This window comes from Mirounga angustirostris, unplaced genomic scaffold (genome assembly GCF_029215605.1).
Source record: "Mirounga angustirostris isolate CCGP_5_RB_7025 unplaced genomic scaffold, mMirAng1.0.hap1 SCAF_9, whole genome shotgun sequence".
Lineage (NCBI taxonomy): Eukaryota > Metazoa > Chordata > Mammalia > Carnivora > Phocidae > Mirounga > Mirounga angustirostris.
The window spans coordinates 30,477,666-30,500,809 of record NW_026991717.1 but is presented as its reverse complement, the minus strand read 5'-3'; the positions used below and the strand labels follow the sequence as shown (position 1 = coordinate 30,500,809).

At 34.8% G+C, this 23,144-nt stretch overlaps 1 protein-coding gene across 8 annotated transcripts in view; it reads left to right on the top strand.

Moving 5' to 3' along the window:
* The window catches only part of SCAPER (S-phase cyclin A associated protein in the ER), a 539,097-nt gene that overhangs the window by 148,596 nt on the left and 367,357 nt on the right, over positions 1-23,144 (top strand). For 7 of the 8 annotated variants that reach the window (XM_064570083.1, XM_064570082.1, XM_064570076.1 and 4 more), the window contains 6 exons: positions 1,270-1,503; positions 6,223-6,393; positions 10,986-11,061; positions 11,258-11,375; positions 11,650-11,761; positions 14,446-14,586. In XM_064570083.1, the coding sequence (XP_064426153.1) occupies positions 1,270-1,503; positions 6,223-6,393; positions 10,986-11,061; positions 11,258-11,375; positions 11,650-11,761; positions 14,446-14,586 (852 nt within the window). The remainder of the gene's footprint in view (positions 1-1,269; positions 1,504-6,222; positions 6,394-10,985; positions 11,062-11,257; positions 11,376-11,649; positions 11,762-14,445; positions 14,587-23,144) is intronic. The other variant, XM_064570081.1, reaches the window with a different exon arrangement.

Genomic DNA, 23,144 nt, shown 5'->3' with positions numbered 1-23,144 from the left:
CATTCTAAAAATGGAATTAGTATATTTATATATTTTTTCAACATTACTTTATAGTTTAGCTTTGGTTTTGTTGTATAAATGATATTGATTTTTTAACAAACAGGGTTGACTATATTGTAAACATCAGTAATGTTAATATAAATATTGCCAAGAAGATTATAAACTGTGGTGACTAATGTATAGATAATGTCGATAGTAATATAAACAATGTGATACAACTTAAATAATACTTACACTAAAATCAACACTTTGAGACACTTTTAAGTTTTGACCAATAGTAGGATTTTTAAAGTAGTTTATAAGACTTGACAAAGTTTAATATTTATATAAATAATCAATCAAAATGGGAGTTTTATAGCCACTGCAATGTTTATCTAATGTGATTTAAATAGTGTGAGTGGATTTTAAATTCACAATTTTAGATTTTAGTTCTACTTGGAGCTCATTACTCTGAATATAATTGGAAAACACAGCAGCATTCTTTCTGTACTCTGTTATGTGAAAATAAAAACTTGTTTCTATTTACTAAATTGGAAAGTTAAAAAAATGGATATGTATTTGGCCTAAGACAATATGTTGTTTGACTTAGTTTTCCTATCTCTGTTAGTTATGTGTTAAATATTCCTAAAGGGTAATGGGGAGGATATGGAAATCTAGATAGGAATTACATAATGGATGAGACTTCATGCTCAGGTATACTATACTTTTTATGGTATATTTCTCTTTTAGATCTGAGAATTGGTATTGTGTACCATGTGGTTTTACATGAAAGATACTTTAAGGTTTGTTAATGTTATTTAAAGAGAGCAAATGTCATGTTTTGCATAAAATGCCCTCAAAGTGTATATTTTGGTGAAAAGTGCCTTCATTTGATAATAGACAGACAACTTTTGGAAAAACCATGTAAATACCTTTAGTTATTTGAATATAAGACAAAGTATTATACTTGTGACTAGAATTTCTTTTGTGAGCTATGTGAAATAAAGAATCAGCCTACTAAAATAAAATGTAATTATAATATAGCTTTATTTCATAAAGCATTTCAGACAGTGCCCTATGCATAGTAGGTGTGCAAATAAAATTTGTTGCTGCTTAATGTTTCTTTTTCTTTTTTTAAACTTGAAACATAAAAAAGGACGAATGAGTTGTCTGTCAGCCAGTAAACTACTGTTTTAGTTGATAGATTTAGTATAATCAGTTTTTCTAGAATGGAGTGTTTGTGAGTATTTTTTATTATCTCTGATTCATTCTGTAAATGTGTTTTGTTAGTTCACAGTGAGTACATTGGATGATGTCAAGAACTCTGGCAGTAGTACTTTACAAGACAGTTCTGTGCGAACTTCTGAAATACCTGCTGTTCACATTGATACAGAGTGTGTTTCAATTACTCAGCAAGCTGACACACCTCCTTTGCAAGCAAATGACATGTTTTCAGCAGAGAAAGCAGGGATAGAAAGTGAAATGGACCCTTCAGATATTTCAAATGTGAGTGCTGCTAACTTGGTAAGAACAACTTATCAGAATTCTGAGTAAATACATTAAAAGGGCATAAACCCTAATAATAAAAATAAATTGTGTTGTGTATTATTTTAATACTTTATAAAGCATTTTATATGTGTTATTTCATTTTAACTTTTTATTCTTATAGCAAGCTTTTGATATAGTTAAGATTCTATTTGTTTTGTAGAGGAAGAAAATGAGACTGTCCAAGTTAAATAACTATTGCTAAAATCATTCATTTTGTGATTTGATCAAATGTTCTTTAGTTTGGCATTAAGAAACTAAACCAGTAATAATAAAGTCTTCCATGCAGCATCTAGCACTCTGATGGATGGGAAATGCTGCCTACTGGACTTTTAAAAATTCTCTTGTTAGTACTTTAAATAGCCTCTATCATTTGCTTGGCGTTGGTCTTTAAGATGAAATTTATTCACTATTCCCGTTGCAGAACCTTTAAAAATGCATTGATTTGGAATTATAGGTTTATGTTTTTGGATGACTGCTTATTTGTCCTCATGTCTTTTTGTTTCTCACTTTAGTATTAAGATACTTGACCTGAGGATAATCCAGAATGGGTCATTCTAATTTAAAAGTAACTTTCAAAAGAAGTAGGCACATATAAACATTTGTTGAGAAAAATTACTCAAATTTTATTTTTTAAATGGCTACTGTATACTATAGTTTTCTTCAAAACTTAATGCCTCATCATGCTGAAAGATGCTATCAACAGATGGTATTAGACCAAATTTTACATTTCATAAACATAATAACATTAGATACAGATGAAACTTGATAAGGGTTAAGGGAAAAATAAAGGTTATAGTAATAAGAAAATAGTAATAAGAAATACATTTAAATTTTTAAAATAAGGAATAAAGAGCAAATTGTATTTTAACTTGGCTCTTTTAGTGTGACTGTTTTTAAAAGTTTGAATATAATTATGGTCATATAAATACTAAACTTAATGTATGGGATAGAAGTTGATCATTTTTATATTTTTTATTTTCATAGCTAGATATCATATTAAATTATTTATTTTGTGGGGGCACCTGGGTGGCTCAGTTGGTTAAGTGACTGCCTTTGGCTCAGGTCATGATCCTGGAGTCCCAGGATCGAGTCCCCGCATCAGGCTCCCTGCTCAGCAGGGAGTCTGCTTCTCCCTCTGACCCTCCCCCTCTCATGCTCTCTCTCAAATAAATAAAATCTTTTAAAAAAAATTACTTTGTGAATTGATTCTGTGAGAATCAAATTTCAAAAGAGGAAAAAGATCCTATACTTAAATAAGCATTAAATAAGTATTTAAAAATTCTTCTTTCATCCATTTTATTTTGATCACATATGTAAATAAATCTTGTGGTAGAATATTAAAAACTCTTGGTTATTTTAAGGATCAGATTTACATACTTTACATACTCTGCTTTAAATATGAATGTTAATATATTCTTAGAGTTGTTAGAGGAATTTTAACTAAACTAAGATTTTAAAAAATTTTGTTTTTGGATTTGCCTTGGCAGAGATAAGTCCTTGGCTTGCTCTAGATATGTACCTCTTTGTTTAGGTTCTCAGTGGGGGATTATAGAGAATTGCTGCAGTGATGAGAGAATGGTTTTCTTTTCTTTCTTAATACAGTATCATCATGTAGCTGGTTAAAGGTAAAAATTCTGCAGTTCTCTTATTTAACAGAAATTTTGGTAAAAAAATGACTGTTAAAACCTTTCTATTTAAGGTCAAGTTTTGCCACTATTGTAAAAATGTGCTAATATAAAACCTAGATACAGTGGATCTATGTTTTTAGATTTACTAAAATTTCAAATTTTAATGAAAATTTGGAAATTAAAAAAAATAATATATGTAGATATTTATTTGAATTTCACAGTGTGAAAATACTAAAAGTTGTATATAGGTTATTGAATCATTATTTCATCCATAAGCTCTACTACTACATTAAAATCTTTTCAGGTCTTCAGAGACTAAATAGAAATGTACTCTGGGGAAGATAAAATTGGGAGAGCAAATAGGCTCACGTGAGAACTTACTTTCTGCAAAGTTATATATATTCAACTTTAATATTTGGATTTTTAAATTGTTCTTAAGTTGTAAGGTCTTTGTTGCACATTAACAGCAGTCAGTTTGTTAATATTCTAGGGTTTATAGAGAAAAAGCTTATAATGCAAAGAATTAGTCTCTCATCTAAACTCCCTCCCCCTGTTCTATTCCCCAGGGGCAATCTTTTGGGTTTTGGTGGGGCAGATTATCAAGAGGGGAGGTGGAAGAGGGGGGAGGAAAGGGAAAGCATTCATAAAGATACCGGTGCCCAGCTCCACTCCAGACCAATTCAGTTATAAGTTGGGGCTCAAGCATTTGCATATTTTGATACCTCTATAGAGATATAATTGATTTTCAGTAAACTTCAGGTATCTAAAATATATAAATTGTTAAAATTTTGATGTGTTTATACCTATAAAAACATCACTACAATCAAGAAAATGAACATAATGATTTCCTCCAAAAGTTTTCAGATTTCCCTTAGTAATCCCTCCTTTCTCTCCTTCCTGGTATTTCCTTCCCAGGTCATCACTGTTCTGCTCTCATTATATATTGATTGGCATTTTCAGAACTTTATGTAAATGGAGTAGTATAATCTTTTGTTTGGCTTCTTTTACTCAGCATAATTATTTTGAGGTTTATCCATGTAGTTGCGTGTACTAATAGTTCATTCTTTTACTGTCTTTAGGAGTATTCTGCTGTAGGCATGTAACACAGTACATTCATCCACACAGAATGTTCATGCATTCAGTTGTGGACAGATGTTTGAGTCATTTCCAGTTTCTCTATTATGAATAATGGCACCATGAATGTTTGTCTTTGTTTTGAACATATGTTTTCATTTCTTCTACAAAGATACCTAGAGCTCAGTTTTGTTGAGAGTGTTGTTCAGGTCTCTTAGATCCATGCTTTTTCAATACATGTTCTATCAGTTGAGAAACAGGTATTGAAATCTCTGAATATAACTGTGAAACTGTTTCTTTTTTTTAATACAACTTTATTGAGATAAAATGTACATAACATACAATTTACCCATTTAAATTTTACAATTTGATATTTTTCAGTATGTTCACAGAGTTGTGCAACAATCACCATGATCAGTTTTAGGACACTTTCATCACTACAAAAAGAAACCCAGTACCCATTAGCAATCACTCCCTTTCAACCCTAGATAACCACAGATCTGCTTTCTGTCTCTGTATATTTGTCTGTTCTGAACATTTCATTGAAATGGAATATAATATGTGGTCTTTTGTGACTGGCCCTTCACTGGGCATGGTGTTTTCAAGGTTCATTGATGTTTTAGCCTTCATTCCTTTTTGTGGCCGAATAATACTCCATTATATGGATATGCCACATGTTATCCATTTATCAGTTGAAGGACATTTGGGCTGTCTCCTTTTTTTGGCTGTTATAAATTATGCTGCTTTAAATGTTTGTATATATGTTTTTGGTGGATATATGGTTTCATTTCTTCGGGGTAAATACCTAGGAGTGGAATTGTTGGGTCATGTGGTAACTTTACGTTTCACCTTTTTGAGGAATTATCAGACTGTTTTCCAAACTGGCAGCACCTTTTTACATCCCCCTTAAGTTTATTTACTTTTGCAGTTCGATCCATTTCTGCTTCATGTATTTTGAATCTCTGTTATTAAGTCCATAAATAGTTAGGTGTGTTTTGTCTTTTTGATGAATTAACCCTTTTATCATTATGAAATGACCTTTCTTATCCCTCCTGATATTTTTGCTGTGAAATCTGTGTCTGATATTAATACTTCAGTTTTCTTTTGATTAGTGTTAGCATTGTAGCACTTTCACTTGTAATCTGTTTATATTCTGATATTTCAATTGAATTTCTTTTGGGCAGCATATATTTGGATCTTGCTTTTTATCCCATTTGACAATCTCTATTAATTGAGGCATTTAGACTATTCCAGTCCAAACTATTGATTATTGATATGGTTCCTTTAAGTATACCATCTTACGATTTGTTTTCTCTTTGACTCATCTGTTCTTCACCCCCTTTTTCTTCTCTTTCTCCCTTCTTTTGGATTAATTATGTTTAATAATTCCATTTTATCTGCTTTGTTGGCTTATTAGTCATAACTCTTTGTTATTTCAGTGTTTACTGTAGAGTTTCTAGTATACATTTTTAGCTTATCATATGGATTTATTAGTTAATGATTTGGATGCATATTATTTGTATTTTTTTCTAATGCGTATTTTTAATTTAGATCTCTATGTTTGTAAAGTAATATCACCATTACAGAATAAAATCTTTCTGTGTTCCTTTTATATATATATTTTTTTCTTTTGTTTTAAAGATATTTGATCTACAACTGTTTTGAATTTTGGCACTCAAACTAAATTCATACTTTGACATTCATAATACCTGTTATTTGTATAACTTCACAGTTTCTCATACAGAGCAGTCTGATAAAGAAGGTAAGTCATGGATTATTGTACCATTTTGTGGAATACAATATATGCTCTTGGTTTTAAGAAGTATCCAAGTCACACAGGTAGCATGTGGTTGAACCTATACTGAACCCCACTTTTTATAATTCCAGATCAGTGCTTTTTGTATACTGTTGAGTGTGTCATTAGAACATAAAGAAGTGATTACTTAACTTTCCACTCAACTGATCATTCTTTTGTTTATTTTTAATTTTATAGTCCATGGCAGAAGTTCTTGCTAAAAAGGAGGAGCTAGCAGATCGTCTAGAAAAGGCCAATGAAGAAGCCATTGCTAGTGCTATTGCTGAAGAGGAGCAGTTAACCAGAGAAATTGAAGCAGAAGAAAACAATGATATTAATATTGAAACCGACAACGACAGTGATTTTTCTGTGAGCTTTTATTTTTTTTTATTTTTTGTTAAGTTGTTTTTAATTCCACTGTAGTTAACATACAGTATTATATTAGTGTCAGGTGTACAATATAGTGATTCAATAATTCTTTACATTATTTATTGTTCATCATGGTAAGTATACTCTTAATCCCCATCATCTATTTCATCCCCCCTGCCTAAAGGAGTACCCTCAGTTTAAGGTATTTTTTTTTCCAACAAGAACATTTTTTACTTGAAGCATACTGCAGAACACATGTTCTAAAAGATATATATAAAATATTCCATCCAAGAAAAATAGAATACACATTTTCTTTAAGTACACACAGAAGAATCCCCTGGCTAAATCACATAAAAAGAGACATAACAAATATTAGAAATTTAAGAAGACTGGGATCATACCAAGTATATTTTCTATCCACAGTGGTACAAAACTAAAGATCAACAATAAAACAAAGTTGGAAAATCTACCATGTATATATTAACACACTACTGCACAAGCAATGGGCCAAATAAAATCAAATGGCAAATCAAAATATGTCTCAAAACAAAAGAAAAAGAAAATACTATGTTCCAAAACCTATGGGATGCAGTAAAAGCAGATGTTAGAGTGAAATTTATGCTATAAACACTTGCATTAAGAAAAATAGTTGAAGTAAACAACTTAACATTACACGACAAGGAAGTAGAAAAAGAAGAAACTTGGCTGAGATTTAGTAGAGGAGGGAAATAACAAAGAAAATCAGAAATAAATAAAATAGAGACCAGAATAAACAGTCACATAACATTGAAAGTCATGACCAGTTCCCCCCCCGCAAAAAGAAACAAAATTGGCAATGCTTTAACTATATTAACAAAGAAAAAAAATGAAGACTCAAAAACCAAAATGAGAAATGGAAGAGAAAACAATACAACAGATGATAATAGATTACTATAAATTTTTTATAGTAATAAATATAACAAATCAGATAACTTAGAAAAAAAAAAGGCAATTCCTAAAACCCACAGGTTACGAGGATTAACAAGATTGAATCATGAATCTTGAATCCAGAAAGTAAGAAATCTTCTTAGACCAATGACAAGAATGAAAGTTGAATTGGGAATCCGAAATCCCTGAGCAGAGAAAAGCCCACGACCGCACGGTTTCATTGGTGAATTCTACCAAACATGAAAAAAAAAATTAATGACAATCTTTGTCAAATCTTACAAATAATGGAATAGAGGGAACACATTTGGAATCATTCCATGAGGCCGGTACTACCCTGATACCAAAAAAGGATAAAAATAATACAAGAAAAAACGTCTAGTTTGTCTTATATAAGTATTGTATGATAATGTTTTTCCGCCACCTCACTTTGAATCTGCAAGTGTCTTTAGGTCTAAAATGAGTCTCTTATAGGCAGCATATAGATGGCTCTTGTTTTTTTTTAATCCATTCTGACACCCTATTTCTTTTGATTGGAGTGTTTGGTCCATTTACATTCAAAGTAATTATTGATAGATATATATTTATTGCCATTTTATTACTTGTTTTGTTCTTTCTGGAGATTTTCTCTGATCCTTTCTTGTCTTTGTCACTTTTGATCTCTCCTTTACACTGGAAGAGTCTCCTTTAATAATTCTTGCAGGGCTAGTTTAGAGGTCATGAACTCATTTAGTTTTCATTTGTTTGAGAAACTCTTTATCTCTTCTTCTAAATTATAGCCTTGTTGGATAGAGTATTCTTGGCTGCAGGTTTTTTCCATTTAGCGCGTTGGCTATAGCATGCCACTGCCTTCTGGCTTGCTAGGTTTCTGTTGAGAAATCTCTAGCTAGCCTTATGGTTTTCCCTTGTAAGTTAAAGACTTCTTTTGTCTCGCTGCTTTTGAGATTCTTTGCTTTATCACTATATTTTGCAAATTTAGTTACAGTATGTCTTGGTGTAGCCTGCTTTTTTTGATTTTGATTGGAGTTCTCTGTGCCTCCTGGATTTGGATGTCTGTTTCCTTCCCCAGATTAGGGAAGTTTTCTGTTATTATTTCTTTAAATAAATTTTATGCCCCTTTTTCCCTCTCTTCTTCTTCTGGGACTCCTATAATAACAGATGTTTTTCCATTTGATGGAGTCACTGAATTCCTAAATCTATTCTTGTGTTGCATAATTCTTCTTTCTCTTTTGTTTGGCTTCATTATTGTCCATTATTTTATCTTTGAGGTCACTAATTCATTCCTCTGCTTCTTCCAGCCTGCTGTTCATTGCATCAAGTCTGTTTCCCATATCACTTATTTCATTCTTCATCTCTGATTGATTCTTTTTTTAAACTTTTTTATCTCTGTTGTAAGGGTCTCACTGATGTCTTCTATTCTTTTCTTAAGCCCAGCGAGTATCCTTATGATTGTTGCTTTAAATTCTCCATCAGGCATGTTATTTATATCTGTTTTGCTTAGATCTCTGGCCATGGCCTTATCTTGTTCTTTCATTTGGGATAAATTTCTCCATCTTGGCAATTTGTCTAAGTCTCTGCCCTCTTTCCTATGTTAAAAAAAGCCAGTTGTCTTCTTCTCCTGAAAGTAATGGCCTTCTGAAGAAGAGGTCATGTAGTGCCTTGGGTCTGGAACTTCATGGAGTGTCTCTGGTATGTGCTGTGTGTGCTGTGCTTTTGTGTTTTGGCTGCTCTATCCTTCAGGCCAGTTGTCTGCAGAGGCTCTCCTTGCCTGCTGGGGACAGTGTTTGATCCCTGACCTGAATGTGTTGAGTTTTAACCAGATGTGCTCTGGTGTGCTTGTGAATTGATACCTGACACCAACTCTACCAAAACTGAGCCTTGCAGAACTCTCTGGTCAGGAGATGTGATATGGGCAGGGGTTTATGCTGATCTTCTGTGGGGAGGGGCCTACCATGCTGGGACTAAGGCAAGCTTGACTGACAAGTACCGTTCTGCCAGAGTGCAGGGGTGTGGGGCTTGGTGTAAGCAAAGTAGGCAGCCAGTGTTGGTGCTGAGCTGCTTCCCTTAGATGGCTCTGTGTTTATGCTGAGGGATGGGGAAGAGAAATGGCTCCATTTAGCTCTTTTGTTCCCAGAGAGGCATCTCTGTGAACACTGTGCTGCATCTCAGGGCAATGCTCTTAGAATAGCGAATAATCTCCCTACTGTGTGCCCCAGGTGTTCTTCAGATCACTATTTCCACACTGTCTGCCCCTGGTTTTTTGCCTGTCTTCTCTCCAGGAGCAGGGCTGTGCCGTCTGGGCTCCATCCCAGCCAAGCTGCTGACTTTTAAAACTCCAAATCTTTAAGCCCTGCTGGTTTCAAGAACTCACAGAATTCAGCCCCTCTTATTTTCCAAGCCAAAGGCTTTGGGAAAACGTTCTCCTTTTGCATTCCCCTGTGTGCTTGTTGCTCTCTCTCATCCTTCCCTGTGACCAGGGCTCCCTCCCCTCTGCAGTACCTGCAGTCTGATCCATTTCTCCCCTAAACCATGTCTCTGTACTTCCCACCTTCTTCAGTGTGACCTCTTCTCTCCCTTTAGTTGTAGAGTTTGTCCTGTCAAGTCTACAGGCTGATTTCTGGGGGATGATTTGATAGTTATCTAGTTGTGTTCCTGGGATGAGATGAGCCTACGGTCCTCCTACTTCACCGCTACCTTGGGTTCTTCTGTGACCTTTTAGAATTTTTATTTTTTTATTTTTATTTTTTTTAAAAGATTTTATTTATTTATTTCAGAGAGAGAGAATGAGAGAGAGCACATGAGAGGGGGGAGGGGCAGAGAGAGAAGCAGACTCCCTGCCGAGCAGGGAGCCCGATGCGGGACTCGATCCTGGGACTCCAGGATCATGACCTGAGCTGAAGGCAGTTGCTTAACCAACTGAGCCACCCAGGCGCCCCCCTTTTAGAATTTTTAACATAATTGTTCAAAAAACTACATTTAGAAATAAAATTCGTAGGGCCAGAAGGACTTAGAGTTGATGCAAAAACAATAGGAAATCTTTCTTTAGCACTTCACCGTAACGAAGTGTTTTTGTATATAATTCAGTTGACAAGTTGAAAGTTGCTGTTCTCATTTTACAAATCGATAAATTGAATCTTCAAAAAAGTAAGAACATTACTTGATTTTAATTGCAGAGATTGAAATAGGATCTAAGGTATTTTACTTTTTTCTGTTCAACTAATAAAAAGTAAATGATACATGCCTTGCTGTCACTAAGCACTCAGATATATATGTTGCTAAGAGGGACTTCTTACAGAATGGAAGTAACTATAAATGTTTCAAATATTTTTCTATTAAATTTTAATACCCAGAGAATAATCTGGAGCTCTTCTCATGTGTACTATGAATATAGCAGAGTTTTGTGGTAATAGTATGAGGCCAATATGTTTCTTTTAAATTTACTTGATTTGTCTCTGCTGTTAATGAAAAGTAGGGTTGTCTTCCTCTTAAAATGTATAGACTATAGTATTTTGGTGATTATTGTAACTATAAAAGGTATATAGCTTTTTTCTGGTTTTGAACTGTTTGTTAAATGTATTAGTAACAGGAATATTACATCTGCAGTTCATTTTTTAAGGTTATAACTATGTTCAAATATTTGTTTTTCACTTTTCCTTATTACATTTTAGGCCAGCATGGGCAGTGGGAGTGTATCTTTCTGTGGTATGTCTATGGACTGGAATGATGTCCTTGCAGATTATGAAGGTATTGTGTGTGTGTGTGTGTGTGTGTGTAGCTAGAAGGATTTAAAGTAGATTATCTTACTAAATGGAGTTTATGTATAAAATAAATAATTTCGAGTGGAAATGCTGATGATGCCTTTTAAAAGTCTGTTCTGAAATGTTGGTTTTATAGAACTATGTGGTTAAACAGTTACATTGGTTTTCTTTTTTCTGGGCAGCTCGTGAAACTTGGCGCCAAAATACATCATGGGGGGATATTGTAGAGGAGGAACCTGCTAGACCTCCAGGCCATGGAATTCACATGCATGAAAAACTTTCCTCACCATCTCGTAAAAGGTCTGGCCTTCAAAAATTAATGTGAAATGTTTCACAGAAGGGAAACTAGCTACTCCTGACTACTAAATAGAGTTGCTAAACAACATTTTAAGGCACATTACTCAGGATAGTTACAGATTCATTGAAAAGTGACAATGTTTTCCTGAAATGTTAGGCCAGAATTAGTTTTGTATACTTTTTATATTTATTTTAGGAATGTTGAAGACTAAAGAAGATATTTTTGGCTTTATCATGTAAACATTTGTGTCTTCTGTCCACTTGTTTGTGTTAATAGAACAATTGCAGAATCTAAGAAGAAACATGAAGAAAAACAAATGAAAGCACAGCAGCTAAGGGAAAAGTTACGTGAAGAGAAAACATTAAAGCTTCAGAAATTATTAGAAAGGGTGAGTTTTTAATATATAGAAAATTCTGATAGCCTTAAATTGTTGGGCTGATTTTTAACTTGACTGTTTTTCTTTTTCTTTTTTTGGTTTAAGAGAAGCTAGCAAAACTATAAAAAGAATTAAATTTTCTAGTAAACAAAAGCATTTCTACCTATACAATTACAGAAGGTTACCTGCAAAAAAGAAAAAAATGGACATTTCTAAAATTAGCTAGTAAGTTGATGTTTGCAGAGTTGGCATGGATTATTGAAGCTGCACTTTGTCTTTTGCCATTTTCATGGGGGCGTTTCTTTGGGGAGTCTTGTGGACAGTGTAGGATGAATTGGTAGGATAGTTTTGTGCCTCAGATTATCAGGTTTGAATAAGTGGAGCACTAATTGAATTTATAGAAGAGATTCTTAAAATAGTGTAACTTCTGATCAGGGTGATATAGTGGGAAGAACATGGGGTCTGGAGATGGCCAGGCAGGGGTCAAATTCCGGTTTTACCACATGATAAAATATGCCCTGGGCTAGTTACTTGACAATATTGCATTTCAGTTTCTTTATTTATAAAATGACAATTATAATTATTAACTTGATACAATGATTAAATGTGGCCAGTATGTATAACAGTGCATGGTGTTAGGATGGCTGTTGCTCATTGTATGGTCATTCTTATTATTACTTCAACATGGCAGATATAGATGAGTACTGTATTAGTTATGTGTGCTGTATAACAAATGACCTCAAAACTTACCCACTTAAAACAACAGATGTTTATTAGCTCACAATATCTGTGGGCAAGGAAACCAGGAGTGACTTGCCTAATGATTTTTATTCGGAGTCTGAGTTTGCAGTCATGCTGCTGGCTGGGGTCAGTCATTTGGAACTGTAGGATCTGCTTTTGGACTCACTCATGTGGTTGTAGGCAGACTTCAGGTCCTCTTTACCAGTTGGCCATAGACTTCAGTTATTTGCCATGTGTACCTTTCCACAGCCCAAGTGTCCTCATAACATGGCCACTGGCTTCCCCACCGAAAATAGTCTAGGAGAAAGGGAGGAAAGGAGGAGGGGATGGAGATGGAGATGGAGAGAAGGAAAGAATAAATGAGCTGCCAAAACTGAAGCTGCATTGCCTTTTATAACCTGATCTTGGAAGTGATATGCCATCACTTTTGCTGTATTCTGTTGGTCACAATCCTGATACAGTGTGGGGAGGAATTACAGAAGGATCTGAATACCAAGTGACTGGGATTGCTGGGAGCCATCTTGGAGTCTGCATACTACAAGTACTTATCACAACATGACAAAAGATATGTGACTGTTAGAGTATAGGTGAACTCCTTTGTTATTTTCTAGTACTAGAAAGGAGTACTAATATGCAGAGGTGAAAAATAATTGCATTGGGGCGCCTGGCTGGCTCAGTTGGTGGAGCATGTGAGAGACTCTTGATCTCAGGGTTGTGCGTTCGAGCCCCATGTTGGGTATAGAGAGTACTTAAAAATAAAATCTTTAAAAAAATATTATTTGCATTACTTATGTGTATTTTAAATTTGGGAGAGATAATTGGAGCAAATAATCCAAATATTTTTAAAAATGAGGTGTAGTATAAGATTCTGTTTAGTACAGTAGAAAAGTTGACTGGAAAAAGAAGGAAATCTGTGACTTTTCTCTTTACCTGAATCTCAAGAATTTGTCATTATTTTTATTTTAATCATTTGGAATGAATAAATCAAAATGAAAAACAGACTCCATGTTGTGGGGTTCTGTAAGAGTTAATATATTATTTAATTTCCAGCTTTAGAGAAATGCTGTAACACAACTACAACTTCCCCTCTTACTGTGTCATTTTTTTTTTTTAAGATTTTATTTATTTATTTGGGGGGACGGGCGAGCATGGGGGCGGGGAGGGACAGAAGGAGAGAGAGAAGCAGACTCCCCACTGAGCAGGGGTGGGGCTCAATCCCAGGGCCCTGGGATCATGACCTGAGCCAAAGGCAGACGCTTAACCATCTGAGCCACCCCGGCACCCCTTATTGTGTCTTTAAGACAAATAAAATTATATAGTTTATTTTCTTATATAATATGATCTCCAAGTATTCATGCAAACAGAATAATAATAAATTCTTGAAATTGTACAAGATGTTAGTGGTTCTTCAGTTTAATTTTTCCATTAATGTATCTCTGATTGATTTTAATGATAAATCCACCTTCCATTTGTATAATAGGTTATTGTTTCAGCACTGTTTTATATATGTGGTCTCATCACCAGAATTCTTTGTAGCTCACAGAGTTGAACAGATACTGAATCCCATTTTTTACAGGTGTGAAAACTGAATCTAGGAGAGGCGAAATACTGTTTCCAGTATCAGATGACTGATAATTGGCTGACTAAAGGGCTTTAAAGATCTGTCCTCTAGCTCCTAATCCAGTGCTGTGTCCGCATCATACTTTTTTAGGTGGTTAAATGCATAATTATGTAGCTAAACTTCAACTGAAATGTTAGTTTTCTTCCCACTCATGTTGAGCCAGCTTTTGATTTTTGCTAGCAAGTGAGAAGGTAGATTATGAACTCAAGCAGTCTGGATTCCTAGTCTGTGTTCATAAATCATGCTCCTTTAGGTCTTTCTAGGTTCTAGACTTTGTAATTCCTAACCTGTGTATCTGTTAAATTACTATATGTGAATATCTCACTCTGTATAGGAGAAAGATGTCCGGAAGTGGAAGGAAGAATTATTAGATCAACGACGCAGGATGATGGAAGAGAAATTACTTCATGCTGAATTTAAACGAGAGGTGCAATTACAAGCAATTGTTAAAAAAGCACAAGAGGAAGAAGCTAAGGTATATCTTAGGTGCTTTGAACATTGAGTTCGTTACCCAAGTACTTTTTTCAGTTGTTAAAGTAAGAAGCTGATATATGAAGTGATTATTTCATGCCAGAATAACAGATTCACTTAAAACTTATTAGGTACAATATCATATACTTAACAATAATCCTATGAGATGTATATTAATTTTTTACAGCTTTTTTGAGGTGCAATTGACAGACAATAAATAGCACATATGTAAAGCATCAGTTTGATGAGTTTTGACATGTAAATATTCCTGAAACCTCAGCACAGTGAAGATAATAAACGGTTCCATCGCCCTCAGAAGTTTGCTCATGCTTCTTTGTATTCATTCCTTCCTCCAACTCAGTTACTGTGCAATTGCTGATCTGTTTTTTGTCACTATGGATGTTAGCATTTTCTAGAATTTTATATGAATGGAATCATACAGTATACTTTTCCCCTGGCATCTTTCACTCAACATAGTTATTTTGAATGTCATCCATACTGTTGTGTATATCAGTTCCTTTTCATTGCTGAGAAGTATACCATTGTATAGAAATACCATAATTTGTTAATCTAGTCACTTGTTGTTAGGTATTTGTTTACTTTCTTGTTTTTTGGCTATTATAGATCTGTCTGCCATGAACCGTCATGTATAAGTCTTTGTGCAGATGTGTGCTTTCATTATCTTGGGTAAATACCTAAGAATGAAATAGAAGAGCCTCATAATAGCTTCATATTTAACTTTTAAAGAAACAGTTTTCCAAAGTGGTTATTATATAGGTCTCCCCCACTATCTGAAACCTTTTGTAATTTGGAATGGCATAAAGATGCAATTACCATTAATGTATATGGGAAATTTTTTGAGCATTTCCAGACCCCCAAAATAACCTCTTTTAGGCTTTTCTGATACATTAGGACACATCTTGCTAATGGACACACAAAATAAATTGAGATAAAGCATAGATGTTCACAAACACAGTTCAAAACTATGGTGGCCTGACCCTGAGATGCTGAGTGTAGTTCCTGGGGAAGGAGCTGGGCAGCACCGCACGTGCTGTCTGGGGTGTGCTGACTCCGTAATGTCTCACTATAAAACAAACACTGAACACGATTTTTGCTTTTTGCTTTTTTTCATAAAGCAGACATCCTCTTTGGATTTCTTTTGGTTAGCGAAAACAAGTACTAATGTAGGTCTCTCGAAAAAACAAAGTGGTATAATGAGAACTTCCGAAAAGCTTGTGGTACTTCTGGTATTAGACATTCTTACCAGCAGTGGATGAGAGTTCTAATTAACCACATTCTTACCAACATTAGATATGGTTACACATTGTAATTTTAGCCACTCCATTTTAGTATGTGTCTACGGTATCTCATTTGGTTTTAATTTTCTTTTTTTTTTTTTAATGTTATTTTCATTTTTGAACATCTTTTCACGTGCTTATTTCATATCTTTATCTCTTTGGTGAAATGTGTGTTCAAACATCTTGTTCATTAAAGTTAGATTGTTTTATTATTAAGGTTTTTTTTTTTTGGCTTTACTGAGGTGTAATGGACAAATAGTAAGGTATATAAGGTCTACAGCATGGTGATTTGATATACATATACATTGTGAAAGGATTCCCCTCATCAAGTTAAATACCACATTCATCACCTCACATATTTATCTGTGCATATGTGTGTGTGAATGTGAGAGAGAGAATGTTTAAGTTCTATTCTCTTAGCATATTTCAGCTATACAATACAGTGTTATCAACTGTAGTCACCATGTTGTACATTAGATCCTCAGAACTTATTCATCTTACAGCTGAAAGTTTATACACTTTTACCAACCTCTCCCTATTTCTTTTTCCACCCTCAGCCCCTGACAGCCGCTTTTCTACTCTTTGTTTTTATGAGTTCAACTTTTTTTTTTTAGATTCCAAATACAAGTGATACCATGCAGCATTTGTCTTTCTTTGTCTGGCTTATTTAATTTGGCATATTGCCCTCCAGTTTCATACACTTTGTCACAAATGAAAAGATTTCTTAGAGGACTTCATGTATGTTAGATATTAAGATCTATGTTTAGCAGATACTTTCTTGCAGTCCTTGGATTGCCTTTTCTTTTTCTTCTTTCTTTTTTTTTTTTTTTTTAAGATTTATTTATTTATTTGTCAGAGAGAGAGAGTATGAGCAGGGGGAGTCACAGGCAAAGGCAGAGGCAGGGGGAGAAGCACACTGAGCAAGGAGCCCGATGCAGGACTCCATTCCAGGACCCTAGGATTATGACCTGAGCCGAAGGCAGACGCTTAACTGACTGAACCACCCAGGCATCCTGCCTTTTCCTTTTCTTTAAAGTGTGTTTTGAAGTTTTAAAAATTGCTGAAGTCCCAATATATTAACTTTTTTACTTCTTTTTTTAAATTTTATTTTATTTTGTTAGTCACCATACAGTACATCATTAGTTTTTGATGTAGTGTTCCATGTTTCATTGTTTTGTGCTTTGTTTTGTTTCCTATTTAAAAAATCTTTACCTAAATTTAAGATCACTAAGATTTCTCTTAATTTTTTTGTAGGAGTTTTAAATTTTACAATGAGGTCTGTGTTCCCTTTTGAGTTAAATTTTGTATATGGTGTGAGGTAGGGTTGAGGTTCATTTTTTCATAGGGATATCCAATGTTCAAGTACCAATTGTTGAAAAGATTATCCTTTTTATATTGAATTGCCTTAGTACCCTTGTTGAAAAGCTATTTGCCATATATATGTATGGGTCTGTTTCTCACTGACTGTTCTGTTTCATTTGTCTCTGTGCCTATTTTTATGCCAATACCACTTTATCTTGATTACCCTTATGATATCCTGTGCCATTGATGTATAGATCTATTTAGTGCTTTGATGTTTTCAGTGTGAAAGTCACCTTATTTAAATTTATTCCTAAGTATGTACTCTTGTAGACATGATTGTAAATTGGAATTGTTTTCTTAATTTCATTTTCAGACTGTTTATTACTAGGGCGCAGAAATACAGTTGAATTTTATAAATCTCGTCTCTTGCAACCTTGCTTGAACTGGCTCTTTAGTTCTAATAGCTTCGTTAGTGGATTCTTTAGGATTTTCTATATACAAATCATGTTATCTGCAAATAGATATAGGTTTATTTCTTTTCCAACCTGGATGTCTTTGATTTGTTTTTCTTGCTTTTTGCTTTAGTTAGAACCTGAAATACAGTGTTGAATAGAAGTGATAAACGTGGACATGACATCTTTGTCTTGTTCCCAGTCTTTAGGGGAGGTATTTAGTCTTTCATCATAAAGTATGATGTTAGGTATGGGTTTTCATAGATGCCTTTCATCAGATTGAGGAAGTTCCTTTTTATTCGTATTTTGTTGTATGTTTTTATCACAAAGGGATGTTGGATTTTGTCAAATTGCTTTTCTGCATCTGTTGTAAAATAATGTGGTTTTTGTTTTTTGTTCTCTTGATATTTGCTATGTTACATTAATTGAATATCATGTTTTATATATTTGTCTAATTTTTTAGTTGTTTAAGATGGGAGGGTACATCTGGACCCTGTCACTCCATCATGGCTGGAAGTGGAAGTTTTGAACTATATATTATTATTATCTTTATCTTCTAGAGGAGCAATCTGAAGGCAGATTGTTGATGGTCACACAGCCAGAATTAAAATCCAGGTCTTTGTGGTTCCAAAGCCTCTGCTTTTACTACTGTGGTTTTAGTTTAGTATTCTCATTTTTTGGCCTTTTTTTCATATGAGTTAAATGAATTTTGATTTGTCAAATTGCTTAATATGTTTACTTTCATTATAATTTTATTAAGCCATAGTGGCTCCTATAAACATATTAACCCAAACTACAGTTTAAATACTTTCCATCAAGGTGAATGGTCAACTGCTGGGTGTCTTTACCTAAGGATATGAGCTGTCATTTGTAATTTTAAAATTCTTTTTTTTTTTTAAGATTTTATTTATTTATTTGAGAGGGAGAATGAGAGAGAGAGAGCACATGAGAGGGGGGGGGTCAGAGGCAGAAGCAGGCTCCCCGCTGAGCAGGGAGCCCGATGCGGGACTCGATCCCGGGACTCCAGGATCATGACCTGAGCCGAAGGCAGTCGCTTAACCGACTGAGCCACCCAGGCGCCCTGTAATTTTAAAATTCTTAATAATCAAGGTAAACTGAATCAAGAGTCTGTACTAAAATTCTTGGAAATATGAAACACTGCTTTAAAACCATGCTACCAATTGCTACCCTATCCATTTTCTTAATTTTTATTGCTTTTCTTAAAAAATCTGTGAAATTCCATTTTGGAATGTATTATGTCAGGGCACCTGGGTGGCTCAGTGAGTTAAGTGTCTGCCTTTGGCTCAGGGCATGATCCCAGGGCTCTGCTCAGCAGGGAGCCTACTTCTCCCACTCCCTCTGCTCCTCCCCCCACTCATGTTTACTCTCTCTCAAGTAAATAAATAAAATCTTAAAAAAAATAAGAAATGTATTATGTCTATAAAGAAAATAGACAATCTAGTTTTCTTCTTGTTCTCTCATTCATTTAAAAATGTTATGACAGGGGCGCCTGTGTGACTCAGTCAGTTAAGCGTCTGCCTTTGGCTCAGGTCATGATCCCAGGGTCCTGGGATCAAACCCCCCATCGGCCTCCCTGCTTAGTGGAGAGTCTGCTTGCCCCTCTCTCTTTGCCCTCCCCCCACATGCTCGCTCTCTCTCTCATGCTCTCTCTCACATTTTCACTCTCTCTCTGAAGTAAATAAATAAAATCTTTAAAAAGAATGTTATGATTGAATTGCTCTTAGGGTAATTGCATAAATATCTAAAAGTTTGCATGAAATATTGTCACATACTTTCATACCCAGACATAATAATTTATGAGACAGAATCTCTTTCTGCCTTTGGTTTTGTCACGTGCCACTATTTTCCAAGGTTGCCTGATCATAACAGTCATCTGATTTCTGAGGCTTTTCTTCGCAGGGTCTTTCAGTAAGCTGGAGTGGGGCCTGGGGAACTTTATTTTTTATAGGTCCTCCAGGTGAGTCTTAGGATCAGGAACTTTGGTTCAACATTCATCAAAGAATTGTTTCTTCTTCAAAAGTAACTTTTTGTCATGTTGAAGACTGAAGTCTTTGGAGTTGGATAAACTTGGATCCAGGTCCTGACTCTACCAATTAGTAACTGAATGGCCTTATGCGTTATTTTACCTTTTACCCTATTTGTTAATTTTTAAATTAGGAATAACCTTACCTACATCTCAAGAATTTTGATGAAAGGATTAAATTAGCATATGCATGTTTTGAAGCAGTCAGTGCCATCTCTGGTATACTGTAAATACTTTGTAAAATGTTAGAATTGTAGAACACCACATCCTATTTATGTTCTACTTCTCAATTTTTCCTCAATTCATTTTTGTTGTATTATTACTAACCCAAGAGTACTAATAATCCAGTCATTTTTTTCCTGGCTTTAAAAAATATATTTGGGCGCCTGGGTGGCTCAGTTGGTTAAGCGACTGCCTTCAGCTCAGGTCATGATCCCAGAGTCCTGGGATCGAGTCCCGCATCGGGCTCCCTGCTCTGCGGGGAGCCTGCTTCTCCCTCTCCCACTCCCCCTGCTTGTGTTCCCTCTCTCGCTGTGTCTCTCTCTGTCAAATAAATAAAATCTTAAAATATATATATATATATATATTTAAGTTCTACTAGAAATTTAATTCCCTTGAGACCTGTACCAAATATATTCATTTCAGTCCTGTTATTTAATCAAGATAAATTTTTTTTCTCATATATACATTTTGTGAATTCGTGGAGTAAATTAATAGTCATTTCAAATTCCTTCCTTCTTTTTGTGTACATAGATGGTTGAAAATAAACCACTGTCTGTTTAGTTGATAGCGACCGTTACTGTAGCCTGAGTTATTCAGAACCTAATTTTATCTTAGATCTTGGTCTATTATTTGATAGTATAAAATTGGCTTTTATTTTCGGTTTCTTAATGGTGTCACTGATTCATTTTCAGTTATAATATCTACTCATAATCATAGTTGATTTTAATTTTTTCATGAGGAAAAGATAGCCTTTTCCTGATTTATGGCAGTAGCCCTTTTCCCTTGTTCTGTGTCTTCTTGCCTGCTGTTGGAATTTGCCTCATTTCTTATGCCTCCTCCTTTGCTTTCTTCCTCTAGATTGCCTACTTGTGTACTCCCAATTGTGCGGATTGTCTGTTCTGCCCTTCTGTAAATCTGCAGATTCCTTGGAAAGAGCAGGCTGAGCCAATTTCCACCACCTCGTCATCCATGTTTTCTTGAATTTTTTATAATACCATTTTCCTCTGTGCTATACTGATTTGCCTTTCAGAATGTTATCACCAAGTTTAAAAGGCTATTCTGACTTTTTTTTCCATTGTGAACATTGTGAGGTACCTTTTTCTAGAGTATGCTACACTATGTTGATTTTCCTTCTGCTTTTCTAACTAATCCTTTCCTGTCTTCCCTTTTTCTTTTGCTGCCTATGTTTTACTGATTTCACCCACTTCACTTGTTCTTTTCCTCCAGTATCACAATCATTATCATTGCTTCAGCTATCATCTCTCTAATGACTCCTAGATTTGCATCTTTAGCCCCATCCCCTCAACTAATCTTTATTTTTTATTTTTAAATTTCTTTTGAATTTTAATTCCAGTTTAATTAACATATGGTATTATATTAATTTCAGGTGTACAGTGTAGTGATTCAACAGTTCAATACATTGCTCAGTGCTCATCACCTGTTTCACCCATCCTCCTACCCAGCTGCCCTCTGGCAATCACTGGATTGTTCTCTGTGTTTTCATATTCTTTGGGTAAATACCCAGTACTGTAATTACTGGATTACATGGTAGTTCTATTTTTTATTTTTTAAGGAACCTCCATACTGTTACCTACGGTGACTGTACTAGTTTGCATTCCCATGAACAGTGCACAAGGGTTCCTTTTCTCCACATCCTCTCCAACACTTGTTGCTTCTTGTGTTTTTGATTTTAGCCATCTGACAGGTGTGAGGTGATATCTAATTGTGGTTTTGATTTGCAAATCCCTGAAGATTAGTGCTGTTGACCATCTTTCCATATGTTTGTTGGCCATCTGTATGTCATGTCTTCTGCCCACTTTTTAGTTACCTTATTTGTTTTGGGGGTGTTGAGTTGTATAAGTTCTTTATATATATTGGGTATTAACCCTTTATTGGGTATGTTATTTGCAAATATCTTCCCCATTCAGTGGGTTGTCTTTTAGTTTTATTGATTATTTCATTTGCTTTGTGGAAGCTTTTATTTATTTATTTTTAATTAAATTCCAGTTAACATAGAGTGTAATATTAGTTTCAGGTATATGATATAGTGATTCAGCACTTCCATACAATACCCGGTGCCCATCACAACACATGCACTACTTAATCCCCATCACCTATTTAACCCAGTCCCCCGCACCAACCTCCCCTCTGGTAACCTTCAGTCTGTTCTCTATAGATAATACTCTGTTTCTTGGTTTGCTTCTCTCTTTTTTTCCCCCTTTGCTTTTTTTTTTTTAATTACACATATGAGTGAAATCAGATGGTATTTATCTTTCTCTGACTTATTTCACCTAGCATAATACTGTCTAGTTCTATCCATGTCATTGCAAATGGCAAGATTTCATTCTTATTTATGGCTGAGTAATATTCCATTGTCCATATATACGCTACATCTCCTTTTCCATTCATCAGTCTGCGGATGCCTGGGCTGTTTCCATATATGGCTACTGTAGATAATGCTGCTGTAAACATCAGGGTGCATGTATCCCTTTGAATTAGTATTTTTATATTCGTTGGGTAAATACCTAGTAGCACAATTGCAGGATTGTAGGGTAGTTCTGTTTTTAACATTTTGAGGAACCTCCAGTCTTCCACAGTGGCTGCACCAGTTTGCATTCTCACTAACAGTGTAAGAGGGTTCCCCCTTCTTTGCATCCTTGCCAACACCTGTTGTTTCTTGTTGATTTTAGCGATTCTGACTGGTGTGAGATAATATCTCATTGTAGTTTTGATTTGTATTTTCCCTGATGATGCGTGATGTTGAACATCTTTTCAACATGGAAAAGTGTCTATTCATGTCTTCTGCCCATTTTTAAATTGACTTATTCATTTTTGGGTGTTGTGTTCTATGATTTCTTCATATATTTTGGATACTAACCCTTTATCAGATATGTTGTTTGGAAATATCTTCTCCCATTCCATAGGTTGCCTTTTAGTTTTGTTGATTATTTCCTTCACTGTGCAGAAACTTTATTTTGATGAAGTCCCAATAGTTTATTTTTGCTTTTGTTTCCCTTGCCTCAGGAGACATATCTAGTATGAAGTTGCTGTGGCCCATGTCAGAGAAGTTACTGCCTGTAATCTCCACTAAGATTTTTATGGTCTTACATTTAGGTCTTTAATCCATTTTGAATTTGTGTTTGTGTATGGTGTAAGAGAGTGGTCCAGTTTCATTCTTTTGCATGTTGCTCTCCAGTTTTCCCAACCCATGTGTTGGAGAGGCGTCTCTTTTTTCCACTGGATA